The following is a 19,781-nucleotide window of genomic DNA, read 5'->3' on the forward strand; positions in this document are numbered from 1 at the left end:
ATGAGAACCACTAGTCTCTAGAGTACCCACTGTGTGAAGCCCACACCCAGAGAACCTCAGTAACTCACTGCATTGACCTTTCACCTCAGCCCTGTGCACATGGTGTGAAGGCAGAGGCACAGAGAAGCGTACATCACTGTCTCAAACAGGCAGTTGGAAGGAGGCGCACAGCGAAGCCTTGCTGACTTGCCTGCTCTAGCTCTCTTGTGCAGAAGTGGAGAGAATACGACTCGTCCCTTCGGCCATCTCACCATGCAGACCTTGAATTCAAGGCCTCATGCTTTGCAATGAGGTTTCAGATCAAGAGTCCATTGGCTTTCTAATCAGGATTTCCCCTAGTTGCCAGCCTCCACGTGACTATGCAAATGTGGTCGGAGGCTCACATATCCTGGAGCATTTACAGATAAGTCGCAGCAAATTCGAGACTATCTCTCCTATTAATCTTTAATTATGTCTCGCAGAAATATCAGAAATCCACAGAAGAAGAGGAGCTAACTAATTACATCCTACGTCCTTTATCTGTCAGAATTTATTGTTCAGTTAACACGGCCAATCACGTGGAATAATCTGTGTAAGTTCATTAAGATATCCAGCGTCAACGCAATAATGAGGAGAGGGTGATTAAGTTAATTAAAAGGAGACAGCCAGCTATTATGCAATAGTTGAGGGAAAATATTTTTTCTTTACCCTGAATCATCTCCTGATAGAATAAATCCCATTGGCAGTTAATATTAGCCATTGCCTTGAATCTGTCCCTAGTTTCCAGCATGAATTAAGACTATGTGCAGTTATTGTGATGAAGATCTCTGGATATCTTTACTTGACCCCTTAGGATCGTGATCTCCTTGTGTGTGTAAGTGAATGGATGGGATATAGTAGTGAATTCACATAGGAAGGCAATGAATTAATCCTAACTTTCTATGGTGATTGCCTTTGAATGAACAAAACCTGTAAATTTCTTTGAACAATTCAGATTGTTCATTCTTACATCTGATACAATTATTTCAATTTTGTCTATCTATCTGTCCACATACTTCAAAATTATATTACATTTTAGTATGTGTGTATCTTTGGATGTCAGAGGGATGCCTTCAGGAATCTGTTCTTTCCTCTTAGCCTCTGGGTCCTGGGGACTGAACTCAGTCTATAAGTTTAGTAGCAAGTGCCTTTACCCACTGAGCTGTCCAACTGACCTAAACCTATATAATTTTTTTCACAAATAGAATCATATTCTGCAGAATACCTACTAATTAGTCTCTATGTCTGATTTTAATTAAGTGTATTTGTCACATATAGTTGACATTAGAAGTTTGCCCAAGCCTCTTCCTGGCTATAGATGTATGTGACTATTGTACTGTGAGGCCCTCTCATCTATCTGAGCGTGCTCTAGCAGATGAGCTAGCTCTCCATGACCTGGACCACACTGAAGATACTGTGTGCATGCTGGCAAGGTGGGGCATGCATTTGATTGATAATATATACATGAAATTGCTACACCAGCGAGTATCACATCAGTCCCACCACAGTATCCACCAAGTAGTGTTCAAGTTCGCATCTTCTGGATGGCTGGAGGCCAGAGCTGCAGATTCAGAGGGGGTCAGCTGTCACTTGCATTCCCTTGAGTTGTATCTTCTGGTACTCAGTGCATCAAACACTAGTTTTGCTTTAGGGACTCTTATTTCCCTGCAGCATTTCCTCCCGCTCCCACATTTCATAGTGTCTCCAGAGTACAGTGTGGCTTTTCCCCAAGTCTTTTTAGAATAGCTACTGGCTTGAACTAGTGGTGACAGGTGCATACATGAAGGTGGTTACTTGGTTCTTGCAGAATTCTGCTGCCTGAAAGGACATTCCTGTGGCAACCTTTGCTGTGTGGCCAGCCTTCTTCTCCTCACCATGTAGATGCTTGAGGAAGCATCTTAGAGAGAGAAAGTCAAGAGCACATTCCTTACTTCCAGTCCTGGAGGTCTTCGTGCACTGTAGGGTTTTGTTTAGGCAAATCTAATCTATCCTTGTCTTTGATTTCAGTGTCATAATGCAGGAAGGCAGGGGACATTCAAATAGTAGGAAAGATATTTCATGGCCATTTGAATGATTACATTTCATTAAATTCATTGTCAAGTATATCTTATGTATTATATTGAAAAACTCATGATCTGGGTTTTTCCAGAGAATAAATATGAATGGATGAACACTTTTATCTTTGATGGGCAGGATATTGAAAAATCTACCTAGAGCTAATGAATTAGCTGCTGGAATTTAGAAAGAACAAGGGAAATAGAGGGGTTTGTGCAGTTGAAGTTAGAATTTGATGTTAAATTATGACACAAAAAAGAGCATATATTTCTTCATTGACTTGGAAGTCTTCCTCCAAGCCATGCATTAAATGAACAGCATTATCATAAAAATGAGGGTGTTAATTCCATCTGCTACTGGAAGTTGAGAAATGGATTTTACAGAAGCCTAGGTCAGGCATTAAGTGAACATCACATTAACTGGGCCGGCATTGTGAAATCAATTTAAAGGTTTCCTGCAGTTCAGGACTGTGCAAATGGTATGGAGGAGACTCATTTGCGAGTTCATCCTAGACAGTTCTGGTGCTCTGTAATTCACTGTTGTTGTTTTTCTGAGAACTAATTCTCCCACACTCTTGTGCTGTGCTCCCTTTTACAAAGCAAACCTCACTATCATGAGGCATGGGTTGGTGTTCACTTTCTTTGCTGGTTAGTGCTGGACTGCTAATTTCAGCCAGTTGTTTTTCTAGTTTCAGAAGATATTTTGGTAAGCTGGAAGAGACCTTGCCTTGGTGAAAATATTGTGGTTTCCTCTGCTACCTTCCATACTTCCTCCATTGTCATCCTAAAGGCCATTTAATTAGAGATACAGCCGTGAGACTATTAACTTATTTAGTTGACTCTTCTTTGTATCAGCTTCCTAAAATGGAGCAATGGGGCTTCCTCCATTGCTTCTGTGAGCAAGCCAGCTTATGGACTTTTAATATTATGGGCTCTTGGTAGAACTCCAGAGTCTCTAGGACATACCTACTTATTCCTTTATGGCTAGCTTATCAATCTGTTGTTTGGAAATGGATAGAGATTCTACTTTTTAGGTTTAAACTTCAGTTTTTCCTTGTGTCATTGGTGAGTTTCTCTGCACTCTTGCTTTTTTGCCCTTTTATTATTGTGGTCAGTAGGTCTAATAAACATGGCTGTGTGCTCAGTGTTCGGTGCTAGGCTGCTGTAGAAGACAGCCATCTGCCTCATGACCCCCGAGATTCTGTGTGTGACTGTCTGATGGGGAAGCCCAGGAATAGCCACTCGTGGTACAATGAGGCCAGCACCTTGTGGGAGAGAGCCTGCCAAGGACAGGGTTAAAACATGCAAACCATGGGAGATTTGGAGACAGCGTCTTAGAAGGTGATGACTAGGCCAACAATGAAGGAGATAGACAGTAGACCTAAGTCACGGGGTAGTCAGAGATGGTAGGGGGAAGGAGATTTACTGAGAAGGCAAGCACCATTTCAGGTTGTGAGTCTCTCTCTCTCTCTCTCTTACACACACACACACACACACACACACACACTTCAGGACAGAATTGATTGTGTCTGGAACTAATTGGCATGAAGGAGGACATGGAAAAAACTGGGTAAAGAATTGGACTGCATTGAGAGAGTCAGGCCATATCAGACAAGTCCAGTCAGCTGTGTACATGAGTCTCAGTTTCCAGGGTGATATGGGGTGACTGCTTGGAAGTCTCTCTCCCTTACTGGGTCTTCTCTCATAACAGTGTCTAATCAACTGGTAGTCTGCCCCATCAAATCTGATATATGTATTATTCTCTTCCATCAAGTTGGGTTTCTGATATGAAGCCCAGGTACATTAGCGTCATCTAGAACCTTATCATCATCAGGTACCTGAGCATAATCTAGAACCTCATCATCATCAGGTACCTTAGCATCATCTAGAATCTCATCATCATCAGGTACCTGAGCATCATCTAGAACCTCATCATCATCAGGTACCTTAGCATCATCTAGAATCTCATCATCATCAGATATCTGAGCATCATCTAGAACCTCATCATCATCAGGCATCTTAGCATCATCTAGAACCTTATAATCATCAGGTACCTGAGCATCATCTAGAACCTTATAATCATCAGGTACCTGAGCATCATCTAGTACCTTATAATCATCAGGTACCTGAGCATCATCTAGAACCTTATAATTATCAGGTACCTGAGCATCATCTAGAACCTTATAATCATCAGGTACCTGAGCATCATCTAGAACCCAAAGACAAGCTGGGCACTGTCTACACGTTGCATTCCCATACCTCCCTCCTTTTTCTCTTCTACACTGAGTATGCATATTTGGTGGCCTGCCTCTTCTTCCTTCATGCCTAGACCTTGAGCATGCTCATTCGTCATCACAGTGCATCTCTGGCAGGGACAGTGACTCCAGATTTCTCCAAACCCTGTGGCTCATGGAGCTGCAAAGCCTTGGCCAAGTGACCCAGCTTGTATGTAGCAAAACCAGGGTCTATTTATGTGAACCCCAAAAGGAAGATGACCACATCTTCAATATAAACTTATGTGACCATATAGTGCTATTGATTCAAAAAGCAGAAATCCAGGGAATACTGGAGTTGGGAAAACAGCTCAGTCAGTAGAGTGCTTGTTGTTAAAGTATAAAGATCTGATTTTAGGTCTCCAAGATGTGAAACCTAGGCACATAGCTTCCAAGTGTCTGTAATGTTGGTGCTACTAGAGGGAGGGAGAGAGACAGGCAGATCCCTTGAGTTCATTGGCCAGCCAGTCTAGCCAATCAATGATCTCCAAGTTCAGTAAGGGACTCTGTCTCAATAAATAAGGTGAATAGTGATAGAAAAAGATACCTAATTTTGACTTCTGGCCTCTGCATGCATGCACACACATGTGCCCACCTACACACATGTACACCTCCATAAAAACAAATCCATGTACATTCCTTACACATACACACATACAGAATAAAAACAGCAAAGACATCCAGGGAGCATCTCTAAACATGCACCAGCTGAAAGGTATCCAAATGGGGAGCCACTGGAGCTTAAGAAATGCATCCATGTGCAGGGCACCCTTTGTAGTCGGTCCCTTGGGACTTTGAGGAGCTTGTGTGGCCAGTGGGCTTTCTTGATTCCGCCGCTAGACTTGTAAGGAGTCTCTCTACACATGGCCACCTCCGCTCCCCACAGTGATACAGACCAGATTGCTGGGTCAGCTCAGTCCTGATATTGTCAGGGGAAATTAAGAAACTGCAAGCTTGGATGCTGCCACTAACAAGCTGGCTGGAGTTCAGCAGAGCAGATTCCTCTACTCTGGGTGTGCAGGGAGAGTGAGCCTGGTTCTCATTACTGCGCATGTACCTCCATGATGAGGACAAAGTTTCCTGTCTTCTTTGCTTTTAAGCCCCTCCTGAGCCCCTCCCCCAGCCTGTGCTAAGTGCTGTTTTAGCAAAGAGCATTCACTGAGATATGTCACCTCCCTACATGTCCACAGGTCTACTTTCGTGGTTACCATACACTGGGTGGGTATGAGGATGAGGGGTCAGTGAGGCTTAGCCCCGTGGTGTACATAGCAGCACAGGACTTGGTGACAGCTGTCCTAGTGATAATTTTGGACTCTACAACTTTGAGAGTGTGTGTTAGGAAGAGTGTTGGTGAAACTTTTTTAAATTACCTGGAAAATGCAGGCATAAGAGCAAGAACAAGGGTGGGGAGATGTCTCAATGGGTAACATGCTTGTCCTGCAAGCCCCAGGACCTGAGTACAGATTCCCTGAATCCATGTAAATCCAGCCATGGCAGCACACATCTGTTTTTCCAGTACTCCTGTGGAATGATGGATGGTACCAGAGAATCTCCACAAATTCCTGGGCCAGCTAACATGGCGTGTGCAGTGGTGAGTGACAGGATCTTGGTCTACATAAAATAGTAAAGACCAACATGTAAGGTTGTTGTCTGATATCTACATATGACTATGACACGCATGTGCACCTGTACCAACACACACACACACACACACACACACACACACCACACATGTTATATATACATTATTTTAAAAAGCAAGAACCAAACTAGGACCTGAAGAGTGTCTGAGTTACAGAATAGCTGAATAGAGGTTCAAAGGTTGCCTTGTTGTGTATGCCTCTAATAACATGATGGAAGGACCCAGCGGGAGAGCAGATGAAGTCTTGGTCCTGTGGTTCAGAGGGCATCAGTGGTAGACCCATGCTGGCCCCATATTCTTGTTTTCTCTTCCTTTGCCTGTGCTTTTTATGTCACCTCATGGTTGTGAAGTTGCCCCTGGACAATGGCACCCCAAGGAGGAAGGAAGGGATAGGTAAACATGGGCGAATTTTCTTTCAAGAACAGGAAAAAGGTTGAGGAAAATACACTAGAAACTTCATTTTTGTCCCATTGGCAGCTCATGATTCACTAACCCTTGTAGCAAAGAAGCTCTGGAAGCAAGCATCTAGTAGAGCATCATCTAGTAAAGCATCTAGTAAAGCATCATCTAGTAGAGAATCACTGACTACCTGTGATTAGCTAAGACCACTTACACAGCAAGGATATTGTTGTGTAAGGGAGTTAAGGGAGAAGGGAATGGCTGCCTCTCCAGCAACCACTTTCCTCTAAAGTGCAGAAGAATTGTGGAGACGCCCTTATGTTGACCTGTGTAGATCCTTCCTGAATCCAGAGGTGACTTCCCATCTGGGAATGAAATGTCACACCCTGTTCCTCAGCAATTAGCTTCAGCATAGCAAACATCTATTTTTTAAAAAAATTCTGAGGAGGGAGGGGGACTTGATTGGGGGAGGGGGAGGGAAATGGGAGGTGGTGGCGGGGAAGAGACAGAAATCTTTAATAAATAAATAATTTAAAAAATAAAAAACATAATATAACTATGCACAATCTACATACAGCTCTAAGAATCATTTCAAAATGAACACATTTGGTCAGTATAGCTGACCATTTCCAGAAATAGAACATTACCACAAACCCCCAGAAATCTAGTAGAACCAGTCTCTCTCACTACCCTCATTAACAAAACATCCACTATCCCAAGAAGAGCTGTCCGGCAAAGAAAAATAGGTCCTCAGTTACATCCCCACACTTGGTGGTAGGGAGTGAAGATAAGGCAGACCCACATTTTCTCAGTACTTCAGAGGACAAATGAAAATTTCCAGATGCATTTGCAAGACTAGAAGCAAAGGCCTAAGGGGGCAAAGGTGAGCCTGGTGGGAAGTGAAGGGGCCTTGGGGTGCAGAGGATTTTGAAATTCTCAAACAAAGTGGCTGTGAGGTCAGACGTCTGGACGTGAGCCTGGACACTGCTCGCTACTTAGTCACTGAGGTCACTGATGTCTTTGGCAGCTTGGTTTCCCCAGGCTCCCTGTCTAGGAGGAGGAGCACGGAAGTCCTTGAGGCTGAGTCAAACTACAAATGAAGCTTACCTTGGATTCGAATGAAGGGAGGACTCTCGAACAGTTAACTGCCTGGTGCAGCACCACCCTGCCCCACCCTTAGGCAGCTTCTCTGTGTGCTGTGTCGCTGTGTCCACCCTGTTATAGCAGCTGCAGGTACAGTCCTGCAAGGATCCAGAGGGAGTGTCCCACGCTAGCCGGTTTTTCACTCTGTGATTTGCTTGGTCTTCTCATGATCACAGTCTTAAAAGTCACATCCTCAGCCAGATTTTGTTCTAGAGTGCCTGTGAGAGATGCTTCTAGTCTCTTCTTCCCTTGGCAGCTCTGGTTTTATTTGGCTGTTAAATTGGAAATTCCACAGGGCTTTTACTGATGAAATGGATTGGGGCACCTACTGTGGGTTTGGTTCAAGGCAACAATATGTGTGCCGCACAGTTGGTCTTGGCCAATCACAGTATCAGGTGATCGGGGGCACAGCTAAGGATGGGGTTTCCCAGTGAGCTGGGGGCTCCTGCTGAAGGAAACTAGACATTATATAGAGTCTACAGGAAAGAGTGTTGACTGAGTTCTTCTCCTGCACCTGAGGCTCCTTCCCAGTGGGTATGGGACTGAACCAACCCAGAGGATGAGCCTGGGTCAGCCAGGGAAAGCAGCAGCCAGGCAGAGGAGCTCTTGGTACCGTTCTCAGTGGTGGAGGTCAAAGGAAAGGAAGAGACCTGGGAGGGATGAGCAGAGAAGAATGGCTGACAGAGCATGCCTTCATTGTGGGCTGATGAAGACACTTGAGTGGTCAGCCAATCCAAATGTCCAGAACCCATCAAAGCCCTTGGAGGGGCATGTGCAGAGGACAAAAATTAAGGGTCACATTCTGGATTGCTGGTGACCCAAAGTGTTGGGGAAGACACGTATTGGAAAAAGTCATATAGATGGTATCACTATATAACAGGAATATCACCAACACCCCCTACACACACACACACACACACACACACACACACACCCCTTTCCAGTGTTACTGAGAATATCAAAACCACTCCTGTCCTCTGTTATGTCCCCTCTGAGTGTGACCAACACAGGTATCTCTTAGTTCTGTGAGGCTGAGGCTGGAGCTGAACCTGTACCACGCGATCTATCTGCTCCATCATGCCTGTACAACTGCTGTCTGCCCAGTCACTGTTGAAGGATGAGCGGTTAGCAGTAGGAGCCATGCTGGGCTCTAGCGTGTACTCTTTAGATTCCTCTCAAACAAGTTTGTCTTTAGCACTTGGTTCTCTGAGTGACGGGAGCCTGTGGTGATGCTGACGACTTCCTGTGTGACCATGTACCCTTTGACTGTTAACTAGGACCCTTTGGGCTCTTCATTCATTGTTTTTTTTTCTTGGTTGTTTCTACCCTTTGCAGTATAATGAGGAGCTTCACTACGTGGAACCTTGTCTGAATGGAACCCTGGTGCAAGCGGACAGGACCAACAAGGAGGTAGGAGCTACCACTGGGCAGGAACAGCGGGATCTGGGCATACCCTGTCTCTGTTATTGGGATTGTTCATAGTAGTTCTATCTAATTTATTATTAAAATCTCATTGGATATAATATGTATTCACTATGGCCATTGCAGTGTACTCCAGGTTGTGGAATGTTTACTAAGAAGCACATATAAAGTCATGACAGTAAAATAATTAGACTTTAATCAGCTGCCTGCTACTCTTGAATCTATTAGATTGGCTTTGTTTTCCTCTCGCCAGAAGCAGATCTTGTATGTGCTCGATGTCTCTGTGGGTACCACAGGGAGAATATGGTTTTTAATGAGATCTCAAGAAAAATTGAACCCACTTCTTATTTCTCTTTTCTCACTTGGTATGATGTATCGATGCATCATTGTGGTATCCTGTGGGATAATATGTACGCTTCACAGGAGAGGGCTAGTCTGTGGACTGCTACATCCTAAATGTTCCAAGAGTGGCTCTTGGATGAGGATGTGTTGAGGAAAAACCTTGAGAAACGTGATGGAGGCTCTATTCAATTTTGAGTTCTCTAAGATTTCCTATAGCAGATTTTTATGATGCTCTCTCATTGCCCCTTGGGAAAAATAAAAATAGTAGCAGCAACCAAACTTCCTAGAAACTCCAGTTACCTTCTCAGGTGACAAGACCACAAAGAGCTTTGTCACAGCACACCTTCCCTACTCCAGCCAAGCTGAAAGATATTCCTTTTCTTAAATTAAAAAAAAAAAAGATTAACAGGATCTAGAGACACATAAAAAATACATAATGTCCAGAATACAAAAAAAAAACCCAATCAACAACAGACAAACAAAAGTCCAAGCAAATTCCCACATCATCTCAAGAACCAAAAAGCCACAACATGGATGAGAGAAGATGATCAGTAGAAGCATGTGGTAGCACAATTCAAATGTTGGAATTGCAAAGACGCTTTTACTAACAATTGGGAATTCTCCTGGAAGAAGTTAGAATATCTACGCAAAGAAGAAGAGCTGTGGCATAGAACCCCCTGGATCTGGAGAGAGAAATGTGCAATCACAGGCCAAAGATAAGAAGATATGCTAGCCTAGCATTTGACTGGAAAAAAGCATTTGACAAAACCCAAGACCCATTCAAGTTTTTTTTAAAAAAATAATGCCTTAGTAAAGTGAGATGAACTATAACTTTTTTATGTTTAAAAGGCTATTCATAAAAACCTCAGCTAACAATGACCTTGGTGAAAGTTTGACAGTTTGACTTTGTTTAAAGCTGTGTTTGATATGTAGAGTTGTTTTGTCTTCATGTATTTCTGCACACCACATGAGTGTCTTGAGGCCCACAGAGGCCAGAAGAGGATATCAAATCCCCTGGAGAAAGAGTTATAAATGGTTTTGAGCACCTTGTAGGTGCTGGGAACTGAATCCAGGTCTTTTAAAAAAGCAGCCAGTGCATACAACTTCCAGAACTGAAGATAAAGTTGAAAAGCCATTGTGTACTTTATAGTTTCAGTACTGGGGTACCAGAAACAGGCAGAACCCTGGGACTCATTGACCACACAACCTAACTTACTTGGTAAGTTTCAGACCAAGAAATCACTTAGTCTCCCCCACCTCTCTCTCTCTCTCTCTCCCTCTCTCTCTCTCTCTCGAAAGAAAAAAGAAAGAGAGGGAGAGAGGGAGGGAGGAAGGAAGAAAAGAAGGAAAAAGTAAGAAGGAGAGAAAGAAAAAAGTGAACAGTACTTGAGGAATGATGACTAAGGCATATTCCTTAATAAAATGGACCCAGCTCACCTATAAAAAGACATAGGTACACTAAAACAGAATTCATCTTTCTGGTGCATACAAGAAACACACCTCAACCTCAAAGACAGACATCGCCTCAGAGTAAAGGATGGAGAAAAATTTTTCCGATCAAATGATCCTAAGAAACAAACTGTCATAGCTATCCTAATATCTAACAAAATAGACTTCAAAATAAAGATCAGTCAAAAAATATAAAGAAGGACATTTTATATTTGTCACAGGAAAAATCTATCAAGAAGAAATCTCAATACTGAACATCTATGCCCCAAATACTAGGACACCCTCATATGTAAAGAAACACTACTAAGGTTTAAATCACACATTAAACACCACACACTAATTGTGGGAGACTTCAACACTCCACTCTCACCACTGGACAGGTCTGCCTGACAGAAACTTAACAGAGAAATAAGGAAACTAACAGATGTTATGGCTCAAATGGACTTAACAGACATCTATAGAATATTCCATCCAAACATAAAAGAATATACCTTCCTCTCAGAACTCATGAAACCATCTCAAAAATTGACCACATACTAGGTAATAAGGCAAACCTCAACAGATACAAAAAGTTGGAATAACTCTCTTATTGAATCACCATGGCTTAAAATTAAAATTCAACAGTAACACTAATTTCAGAAAGCCCACAAACACATCGAAATTAAACAATGCTTACCTGAATTATCAATGAATCAAGGAAGAAATTAATGACTTCATAATATTCAATGAAAATGACCACACAACATGCACAATTTATGGGACACAATGAAGGCAGTGCTAAGTGTGTTAAGTATTATTTTTGACCAACAAACCTCTCTGCCGATGCAATAATTCCAGTCAGATTAAAGGTTTAATGGATGCCAACACTCCTGGGTGGCTCCCTGGAAAAACACAGAGAGGGGGAAAGGAGAATAGAAATGACCATGGAAAACTGGGAGACCATGTGTTCATTCTCTGTGGGGGGCAGTTTAAATAGCCTGTGGGAGTGATCTTTACCCTCCTTGGGGAGGGGTCATCATTTGGCAGGCTTTCTTGGAGGTGGGATCTGGACTGAGGCAACTCCCAGGGAAAGGAGCATATGCCAGGAACTGGGGTGAAACCCCCAGCCAAACATTCCAGGCTTTTTTGTGTAAGGGTATTAGGGGCTGAGGTGACACTTTTAACTAAACATTTTTTAGACTCCTTGTATATAAGGATGCCAGGGGGCTGGGGTGAAGTCCCCAACTAAACAAAAAGGAAAGTTCATAGCACTAAATGCCTACATAAAGAAGCTAGAAAAATCCCACACTAGTGAGTTAACACAACACCTGAAAACTCTAGAACAAAAAGAAGCAAACTCACAGAGGACTACACCACAGTCCTAACCAAATTGAGAATTGAAATCAACAAAATAGAAATAAAGAAAACAATACAAAGAATCAATGAGATAAAGAGTTGGTTCTTCAAGAAAATCAACAAAATAGACAAGCCTTTATTCAAACTAACCAAAAGGCAGAGAGAGAACATCCAAATTAACAGAATTAGAAATGAAAAGGGGGACATAACAACAGACACGGAGGAAATCCAGAGAATCATCAGGTCATACTTTGAAAACCTGTACTCCACAAAATTGGAAAACTTAAAGAAAATGGAAAACTTCCTGGATAAATATTATTTACCAAAATTAAATTAAGATCAGATAAGCAAATTAAATAGACATATAACTGCCAAAGAAATAGAAAGAGTAATCAAAAGTCTCCCAGCCAAAAATATTCTGGGACCAGATGGTTTCAGCACAGAATTCTACAAGATTCTCAAAGAACTGATACAGATACTCCTCAAATTGTTCCACACAATAGAAACAGATGGAACATTGCCAAACTCTTTTTATGAGGCTACAATTACCCCAATACCCAAACCACACAAAGATATTACTAAGAAAGAGAATTAAAGACCAATGCCTCTCATGAACATTGATACAAAAATGCTCAGTAAAATACTGGCAAACCCAATCCAAGAACATGTCAGAAAAATTATCTACCATTACCAAGTATGCTTCATCCCAGAGATACAGGGATAGTTCAACATATGAAAATCTGACAATGTAATCCACTAAGTAAACAAATTGAATAAAAAAAACCACATAATAATCTCATTAGATGTCAAAAACCTTCTACAAAATAAAACATTCCTTCATGATAAAGATCATGGAGAGAGCATGGATTCAAGGAACATACCTAAACATAATAAAGGCAATATATAGCAAGCCAACAGCCACCATAAAACTAAATGGAGAGAAACTCAAAGCAATCCCACTGAAATTAGGAACAAGAGAAGACTGTTCACTCTCTCCATATCTATATATAGTAGTTGGGGTTCTAGCTAGAGCAATAAGACAGCAAAAAGAAGATCAAGGGGTACAAATTGGAAAAGAAAAAAGTCAAATTCTCACTATTTGATAGTTTACATAAGTGACTGCAAAATTTCTACCAAGGAACTTCTACAACTCATAAAAACCCTCAGTAATGTAGCAAGATACAAGATTAACTCAAAAGAATCAGTAGCTCTCCTTTATACACATGAGAAAGAAATTGGAGAAACATCACCCTTTACAATAGTCACAAATAACAAATTATCCAACCAAACAAGTAGAAGACCTGTATGACAAGAACTTTAAAACTTTGAAGAAAGAAATTGAAGAAGACAGTAGAAAATGGAAAGATCTCCCATGCTCTTGGGTAGGTAGAATTAACATATTAAAATGCAATCTTGACAAAAAGCAGTCTACAGATTTAATGCAATACCCATCAAAATTCCAGCAAAATTCTTCACAGACCTCCAAAGAACAATACTCAACTTCATATAGAAAAAAAAAAAAACAAAACAAAATAGGATAGCCAAAACAATCCTACAATAAAGGAACATCTAGAGGCATAACAATCCCTGACTTGAAACTCTACTACTGAGCTGTGGTACTGAAAACAGCCTGGTATTGGCATAAAAACAGACAGCAGGACCAATGAAACTGAATCGATGACCCAGCTATCAATCCACACACCTACTAATATCTGATTTTTGATAATGAGCAAAAAATATAAAATAGAAAAAGAACGCAGATTTGACTAATGGTGCTGGCATAACTGGATATCAACATGTAGAAGAATTAAAATAGATGCATATCTATAACCATGCACAAAACTCAAATCCAAATGAATCAAAGACCTCAACATAAAGCCAGACACACTGAACCTTATAGAAGAGAAAGTGGGAAGTACACTTGAACACATTGGCACAGGAGACCACTTCCTAAATAGAACCCCAGCAGCACAGACATTGAGAGAAACAATTAATAAATGGGACCACCTGAAACTGAGACACTTCTATAAAGCAAAGGATACGGTCAACAAGGCAAAACTACAGCTACAGAATGTGAAAAGATCTTCACTAACCCATCAGACAGAGGGCTGATCGCCATAATATACAAAGAACTGAAACTGAAGAAATTGGTCATCAAAAGAACAAATAATTCAATAAAAAAATGGAATATAGACCTAAACAGAGAACTCTCAACAGATGATTCTAAAATGGTTGAAAGACACTTAGGGAAATTCTCAACATCTTTAGTCATTAGAAAAATGTGAATCAAAACAACTCTGAGATTCCATCTTACACCTGTGAGAATGGCCAAGATCAAAAACATTGAAGACAGATCATGCTGGAGAGGTTGTAGGGTAAAGGGAACACTCCTCCATTGCTAGGGGGAGTGCAAACTGGTACAGCTGCTTTGGAAATCAGTATGGTGATTTCTTAGAAAATTAGGAAACACCTTACCTCATGACCCAGTAATATCACTTTTGGGTATATACCCAACGGATGCTCAATCACCAGAAAAACATGTGCTCAACTGTGTTCACAGCAGCATTGTTTGTCATAGCCAGAACCTTGAAACAGCCTCAATGCCCCTTGACTGAAGAATGGATAAAGAAGATGTGGTACATTTATACAATGGAGTACTACACAGCAGAAAAAATAATAACGTCTTGAAATTTTCCAGCCAATGGATTAATCTAGAAAACATAATACTTAGTGAGATAATCCAGACCCAGAAAGACAAATAGCATATATACTCACACATAAGTGGCTTTTAGACATAAAGCAAAGAAAACCAGCCTACAATTCACAATCCCAGAGAACCTAGACAACAATGAGAACTCTAAGGGAGATAGATATACATGGTTCTAATCTACATGGGAAGTAGAAAAAGGCAAGATCTCCTGAGTGAATTGGGAGCATGGGGATCATGGGAGAGGGTAGAAGGGGAGGGGGGAGAAAGGGAGGGAAGTGGAGAAAATATACAGCTCAATAGAAATAATAAAAAAATTAAAATATAAAATAAAAGAAATCCAGGGACCACAACAGAGAAGACACACATACCTGACTCTCACACAAAGGTGCCCAGTTTTGCTATGAAGAAGGTACAAAGCAGTGCAGGGGAGGGAGGGTAGCCCCAAAAACTAGTCACAGGGGGGCTATCCAACATCCATAAGCAAAGCAAATGAGAGATTAACCCTGACCGAAGGTTTACAGTTCATGAAAACATATAATTCAAGTGGTTCAAGGAGTCAGCTGCAAACTGACTTCAACTATGGCAGTCTTAGAGGAGCAAGGTGAAAAATGCAGGATCTTGGGCTAGGGAAGAGTTTGGGGCTTGTTGTGACAGAAGTTCTTCAGTCATGTTAGAAAAGAACTGCTGTGGTTTACCGCATAATGGCTAAAAGCTTCCTTGTAGTTCGAGAACAGTCTCAGAAGACCAAGTCTATTGGTACCTTGAGATACTTCAGACAGAGGTGAGCTCTGCCAGTCAATGGGAACAGGTTTTTGTTTTTGCCATCAGTTCAATGCTGGTTATGGACCTTCCACTCTCATTTTTCTCTTTGCAACCCAGATCATTCATGAAAAGCAACGTGTTCCTTTACATATACTCACTTAACAGTAGGTTAACAGTAGGGATCTAGGGATGGAATACTATACCCTCACTCTCAGACCTGATGACTGGAGTCGGATTCTCTTCCTGGCTGTGTCCTGGTGCGGTGCTCCTTACGTGTGGTTTGGATAGGTCAGGGACCCCATTGTGAGGGATGGAAACAGAGTGGCCATAGAGCCGATAATCCAGCTGCTGGATTTCCATTTCCATAGGGAAAACACTATGCCCTAAGTTTAGGACTAAGGGGTACATGGTTCCTAGAAGTGGGAATGTGCCACCAAATGCATGAGGCTTGTTAAAGGAGTCTGTCTAGGTTTTTTGTTTGTTGTTTGTTCTTGTTATTTCAATAGACGATCTGAAAAACTTCGACAATAAAAGCTTGGGATTCTTTATGATCTTACCTGTTTATTATCATATATTATACAAAATGGTGAAAATATAGAACATCAAAACATAATCAAGGTGAGCAAAATATGATGGGGTGATACTGGCTGGTTTCAGATCGGCATTTCTCTATCGTTATTTTTGCTCCCAATGCTTTGATGGTAGCTTTGATCTTTTCCGCATTCTTTTCATAACGGGAATGGAGCATTGTGACCTGCCATGTCCCTGTGTGAAACTGGCAATGTGAGCATCAGGGGCAGTTAATTGACGTGGACCAGCATGGTCGGATGCCTTTGGGAACACTTGCTCTAGGGACGGAGTGACATCTGAGACTCTACGCCCCCACTGAAGGTTCAGCGATCCAGTGGGCGTGAAGAGCTTCCCGGAGGTCACATTTGGGATTCTGATGCCTTGTATCCTCAATCCAGGGGCCTGGAACGCAGAGCACGATCATTTAAATCAAAACAGCATTTGATAAAATTACTTTTAAAAAATGAGAAAAGAAAATGTGGTGATCTTAGTGTGTCTTCAAACAAGCAAGATGAGAACGGAAATGTTGGTTGGCTTTGATCAAAACTGGCTTCCCGTGATTTTTGCATAAAATAAATAGACGACAGCTCGACGCCCCTGGACAGGTGTCTGGAGGTTCTCTTAAGTGGTCGGGTTTGTCTTCTGAAGGTGTGGTTTTCTGTCTGGAGAACATTTGGCTTTGCTGTTTTATATTCTAAATAACTGACTGGTGTTTCCTTTAATGAAAAAGAAACCATGACAAATTGGGTGAGTCTGGCGTTCAAATATAGAATTCAAACAAGGAAACTCACATTGTAATCTGCTTCAGACCTTCTGAACCATTCATCAGACCTTGAAATGAACCTCCCGTGGTCTCTGCGGGGAGCAGAGGGGGGACAGGAGGGAGGACGGAGGGTGATATGGTTTTTCTCTGGTTTTATAATGAAGATGTCCTGAAGTCCACAAAATTTCATGGTTCTGTTTAAGATTCATTTGTGAATTGGCTGTTGCCGAATCAGCTGATCTTAGAGGCCCACGTGACTCCTATCTTCTTTGGCAGCTCGTCTCTTTCCCCTGACACCAGGAGACACCAGATCTCCTTGAACTAATAAAAGGACCCAACAGAGTTCCACTGGGCTGTTTCTTCCAGTCCAAGCTTGGTTGGAGGGGACAGCCAGCATGGTAAAATCCCCAGCCCCCCTTGGTCTTAAGAATAAGCAGTATACAGTCTATCAGTGTTGTGAGGGTGAGGGGCTTATGCATAAGTAGCTTTTCTGCATATACATAATAATTATATATATTTACATATAATATAAATATAATATTCTGCACAAATACAAAAGGAGGCAAAGTTTGTTGAGGGAACAAATGATAATTCACTTTTATTAAATTAAAAACTAGTAAAAAGAATAGGAATTACATTACTTTTAAACATTATGAGTACCTAGAGATAACTAATAGAAAAAAATTAGGAACAATTTTATACAATTGTCTATAAATTCTACATCTGATCACTTAGTATTCAATGTATATAATTTAATAAAAATAGCTACAACCAAGAATGAAGTACACATGCATACAATACACATACACGCAGAGAGGGGGGTTGGGGGAGGGAGAACAAAAGAGAGGATAACAGTGCTAACTACTGTTGTGACATGGAGTTCCTGTTTTACTTGCTTTAAACTGCAGGGAAGGGAGGGGCAGAAGGAAGGGAGGGAAGAAGAGGAAAGCTAGAGAAGCTTACCTGATATATTTCTGCATTATTAGAGCATCTTTCCACTGAGGACAGAATGATTTTGCAATTGGAAGTAAAGTATTTTATTTTATTTTGGTTTTTCGAGAAAGGGTTTCTCTGTGGCTTTGGAGCCTGTCCTGGAACTAGCTCTGTAGACCAGATTGGTCTCTAACTCACAGAGATCCGCCTGCCTCTGCCTCTCGAGTGCTGGGATTAAAGACGTGTGCCACCACCGCCCGGCTGGAAGTAAAGTATTTTAAAAGTACTTTCACAGCACTGAAAGTCATAAAAGATTTAAAATACACTGTTTTTGGAGTGGCAAATATTAGCCCATTCACTGCCTTGCAGTTCAAAGGGCAATTCCTAATTTCTAGATGGACTTTTTCTAATGGGGCAGGTTTTGTTTGCCAAGGTCAATGGTGTAGCCACATAGTGTTAAGTCCGCATTATCCTGTTACCTGAAGTCACGTAAGAACAGTGGGACAAATGATGCACAGTCCATAACTCCTAGTTCCAACGAGACCCCCTTTCAGAGACGCTACAGAAGCTGCAATCTGGGGGCTGTTTCTGTGCGCGATTATCCTGGAAGGTCTTCAAATATTACCTTTTAATTTTAATATATAATTATCTGTTTATATGCATTTGATCAATTCACTCATTTAGAATTACTTGATTGCTTTCAGGAAACAACCTATGTTAGGCTGTGTGTGTCAGCTTATAGTATATGACAGTTTCTGTCTTTGTGTCATTTCTACTTCAGTGGACTAGAATGAATGCCAGAAAATTTGCCAAAGGCTGCATGGTAAATATTTTGGTTGGGGGCGGGGCATAGAGGCTCTACCACAATGACTGGAATTTATGATCAGAGCACAACAGTAGATGCAGATAGTATATAATGGTCCTGGCTGTGTTTCAATAAAACTTTATTTATAAGGATGGTCCATAGACAAGCATGGCCCATGGATGATAGTTTGCCCATCATTGGAGTGAATTGTAAATGAGACTAGAAAAGATGTTTATTACTAAATGTAGATTTTGCATAACTCACAGTCAACCCTTTCTGCATGGAGCTCATGGAAGCCAGTAGCTTCCTTTGAATTCAAGCCCTAACAATGAGGGCTTTGGGAGGATATCCACCTTAGATGGACTTTCTACCTTAAATAAACACACCAGTTAATTGATTTCTTAATTTTGCCGTTCATCTGTATTTAGCTGGAAGGAAAAAAATGTAAGGATATGCATTGTATATAGAAATAGGTATATGAAATAATAGTATTTGGAACAATATAGATACGGTGCCTTAGGGGTTAGAAGACAAGTGTGATTCTCGTGATTGCCATCACTGTTATTCCCAACATATTTGGGCAACTCACCAGAGAGGTGATGGAAACATGAAGATGCTGGATGCCATGTGCAGCTACACACAGTGTAAATACAGAACCACACCAGTCGCATCCATCGTAAGAAGCCTGACATTATCTACCCATTGCCTTGCTGAGCAGGTACAGTTAACTTTCTTACACAATTCAATATTATTTCATTCTACTAAAGTCTTGCCTTACAGAGAAGCAAAGCCCAGTTCTGAATTATGGGTAAACAACATGACATGTTTAGACATGGTTGATGAGTGGTGTTAAGTAAGATATTTTTATAACTCCACGGCATCCACCTTTGTAAACAGAGACTGCACATTGGTTTCACAGACGCCCAGACCCAAATAATCACACAGAAACTATATTAATTATAACACCGTTTGGCTAACAGCTTAGGCATATTTCTAACTAGTTCTTACATCTTAAATTAATCCATTTCTATTCATGTGTGTATCACCACAAGACTGTGACCTACTGGCAAGGTTCCAGTGTCCTTCTCTTTCGGCCGCTACATGGCATCCCCTTGACTCTGCCTACTCTGTCTATATCTCTGTTCATATTTCCCACCTGGC

General features: G+C 41.4%; 1 protein-coding gene across 2 annotated transcripts in view; it reads left to right on the forward strand.

Moving 5' to 3' along the window:
- Cacna2d3 (calcium voltage-gated channel auxiliary subunit alpha2delta 3) overlaps nucleotides 1-19,781 on the forward strand; it is an 835,389-nt gene that overhangs the window by 382,724 nt on the left and 432,884 nt on the right. For both annotated transcript variants that reach the window (XM_041662952.1, XM_041662953.1), the window contains exon 9: nucleotides 8,865-8,939. In XM_041662952.1, coding sequence (XP_041518886.1) covers nucleotides 8,865-8,939 — 75 coding nt within the window. The remainder of the gene's footprint in view (nucleotides 1-8,864; nucleotides 8,940-19,781) is intronic.

Source organism: Microtus oregoni, unplaced genomic scaffold (assembly GCF_018167655.1).
Source record: "Microtus oregoni isolate MIOR12 unplaced genomic scaffold, Mior012 000013F_ref0000133, whole genome shotgun sequence".
Taxonomy (NCBI): Eukaryota; Metazoa; Chordata; class Mammalia; order Rodentia; family Cricetidae; genus Microtus; species Microtus oregoni.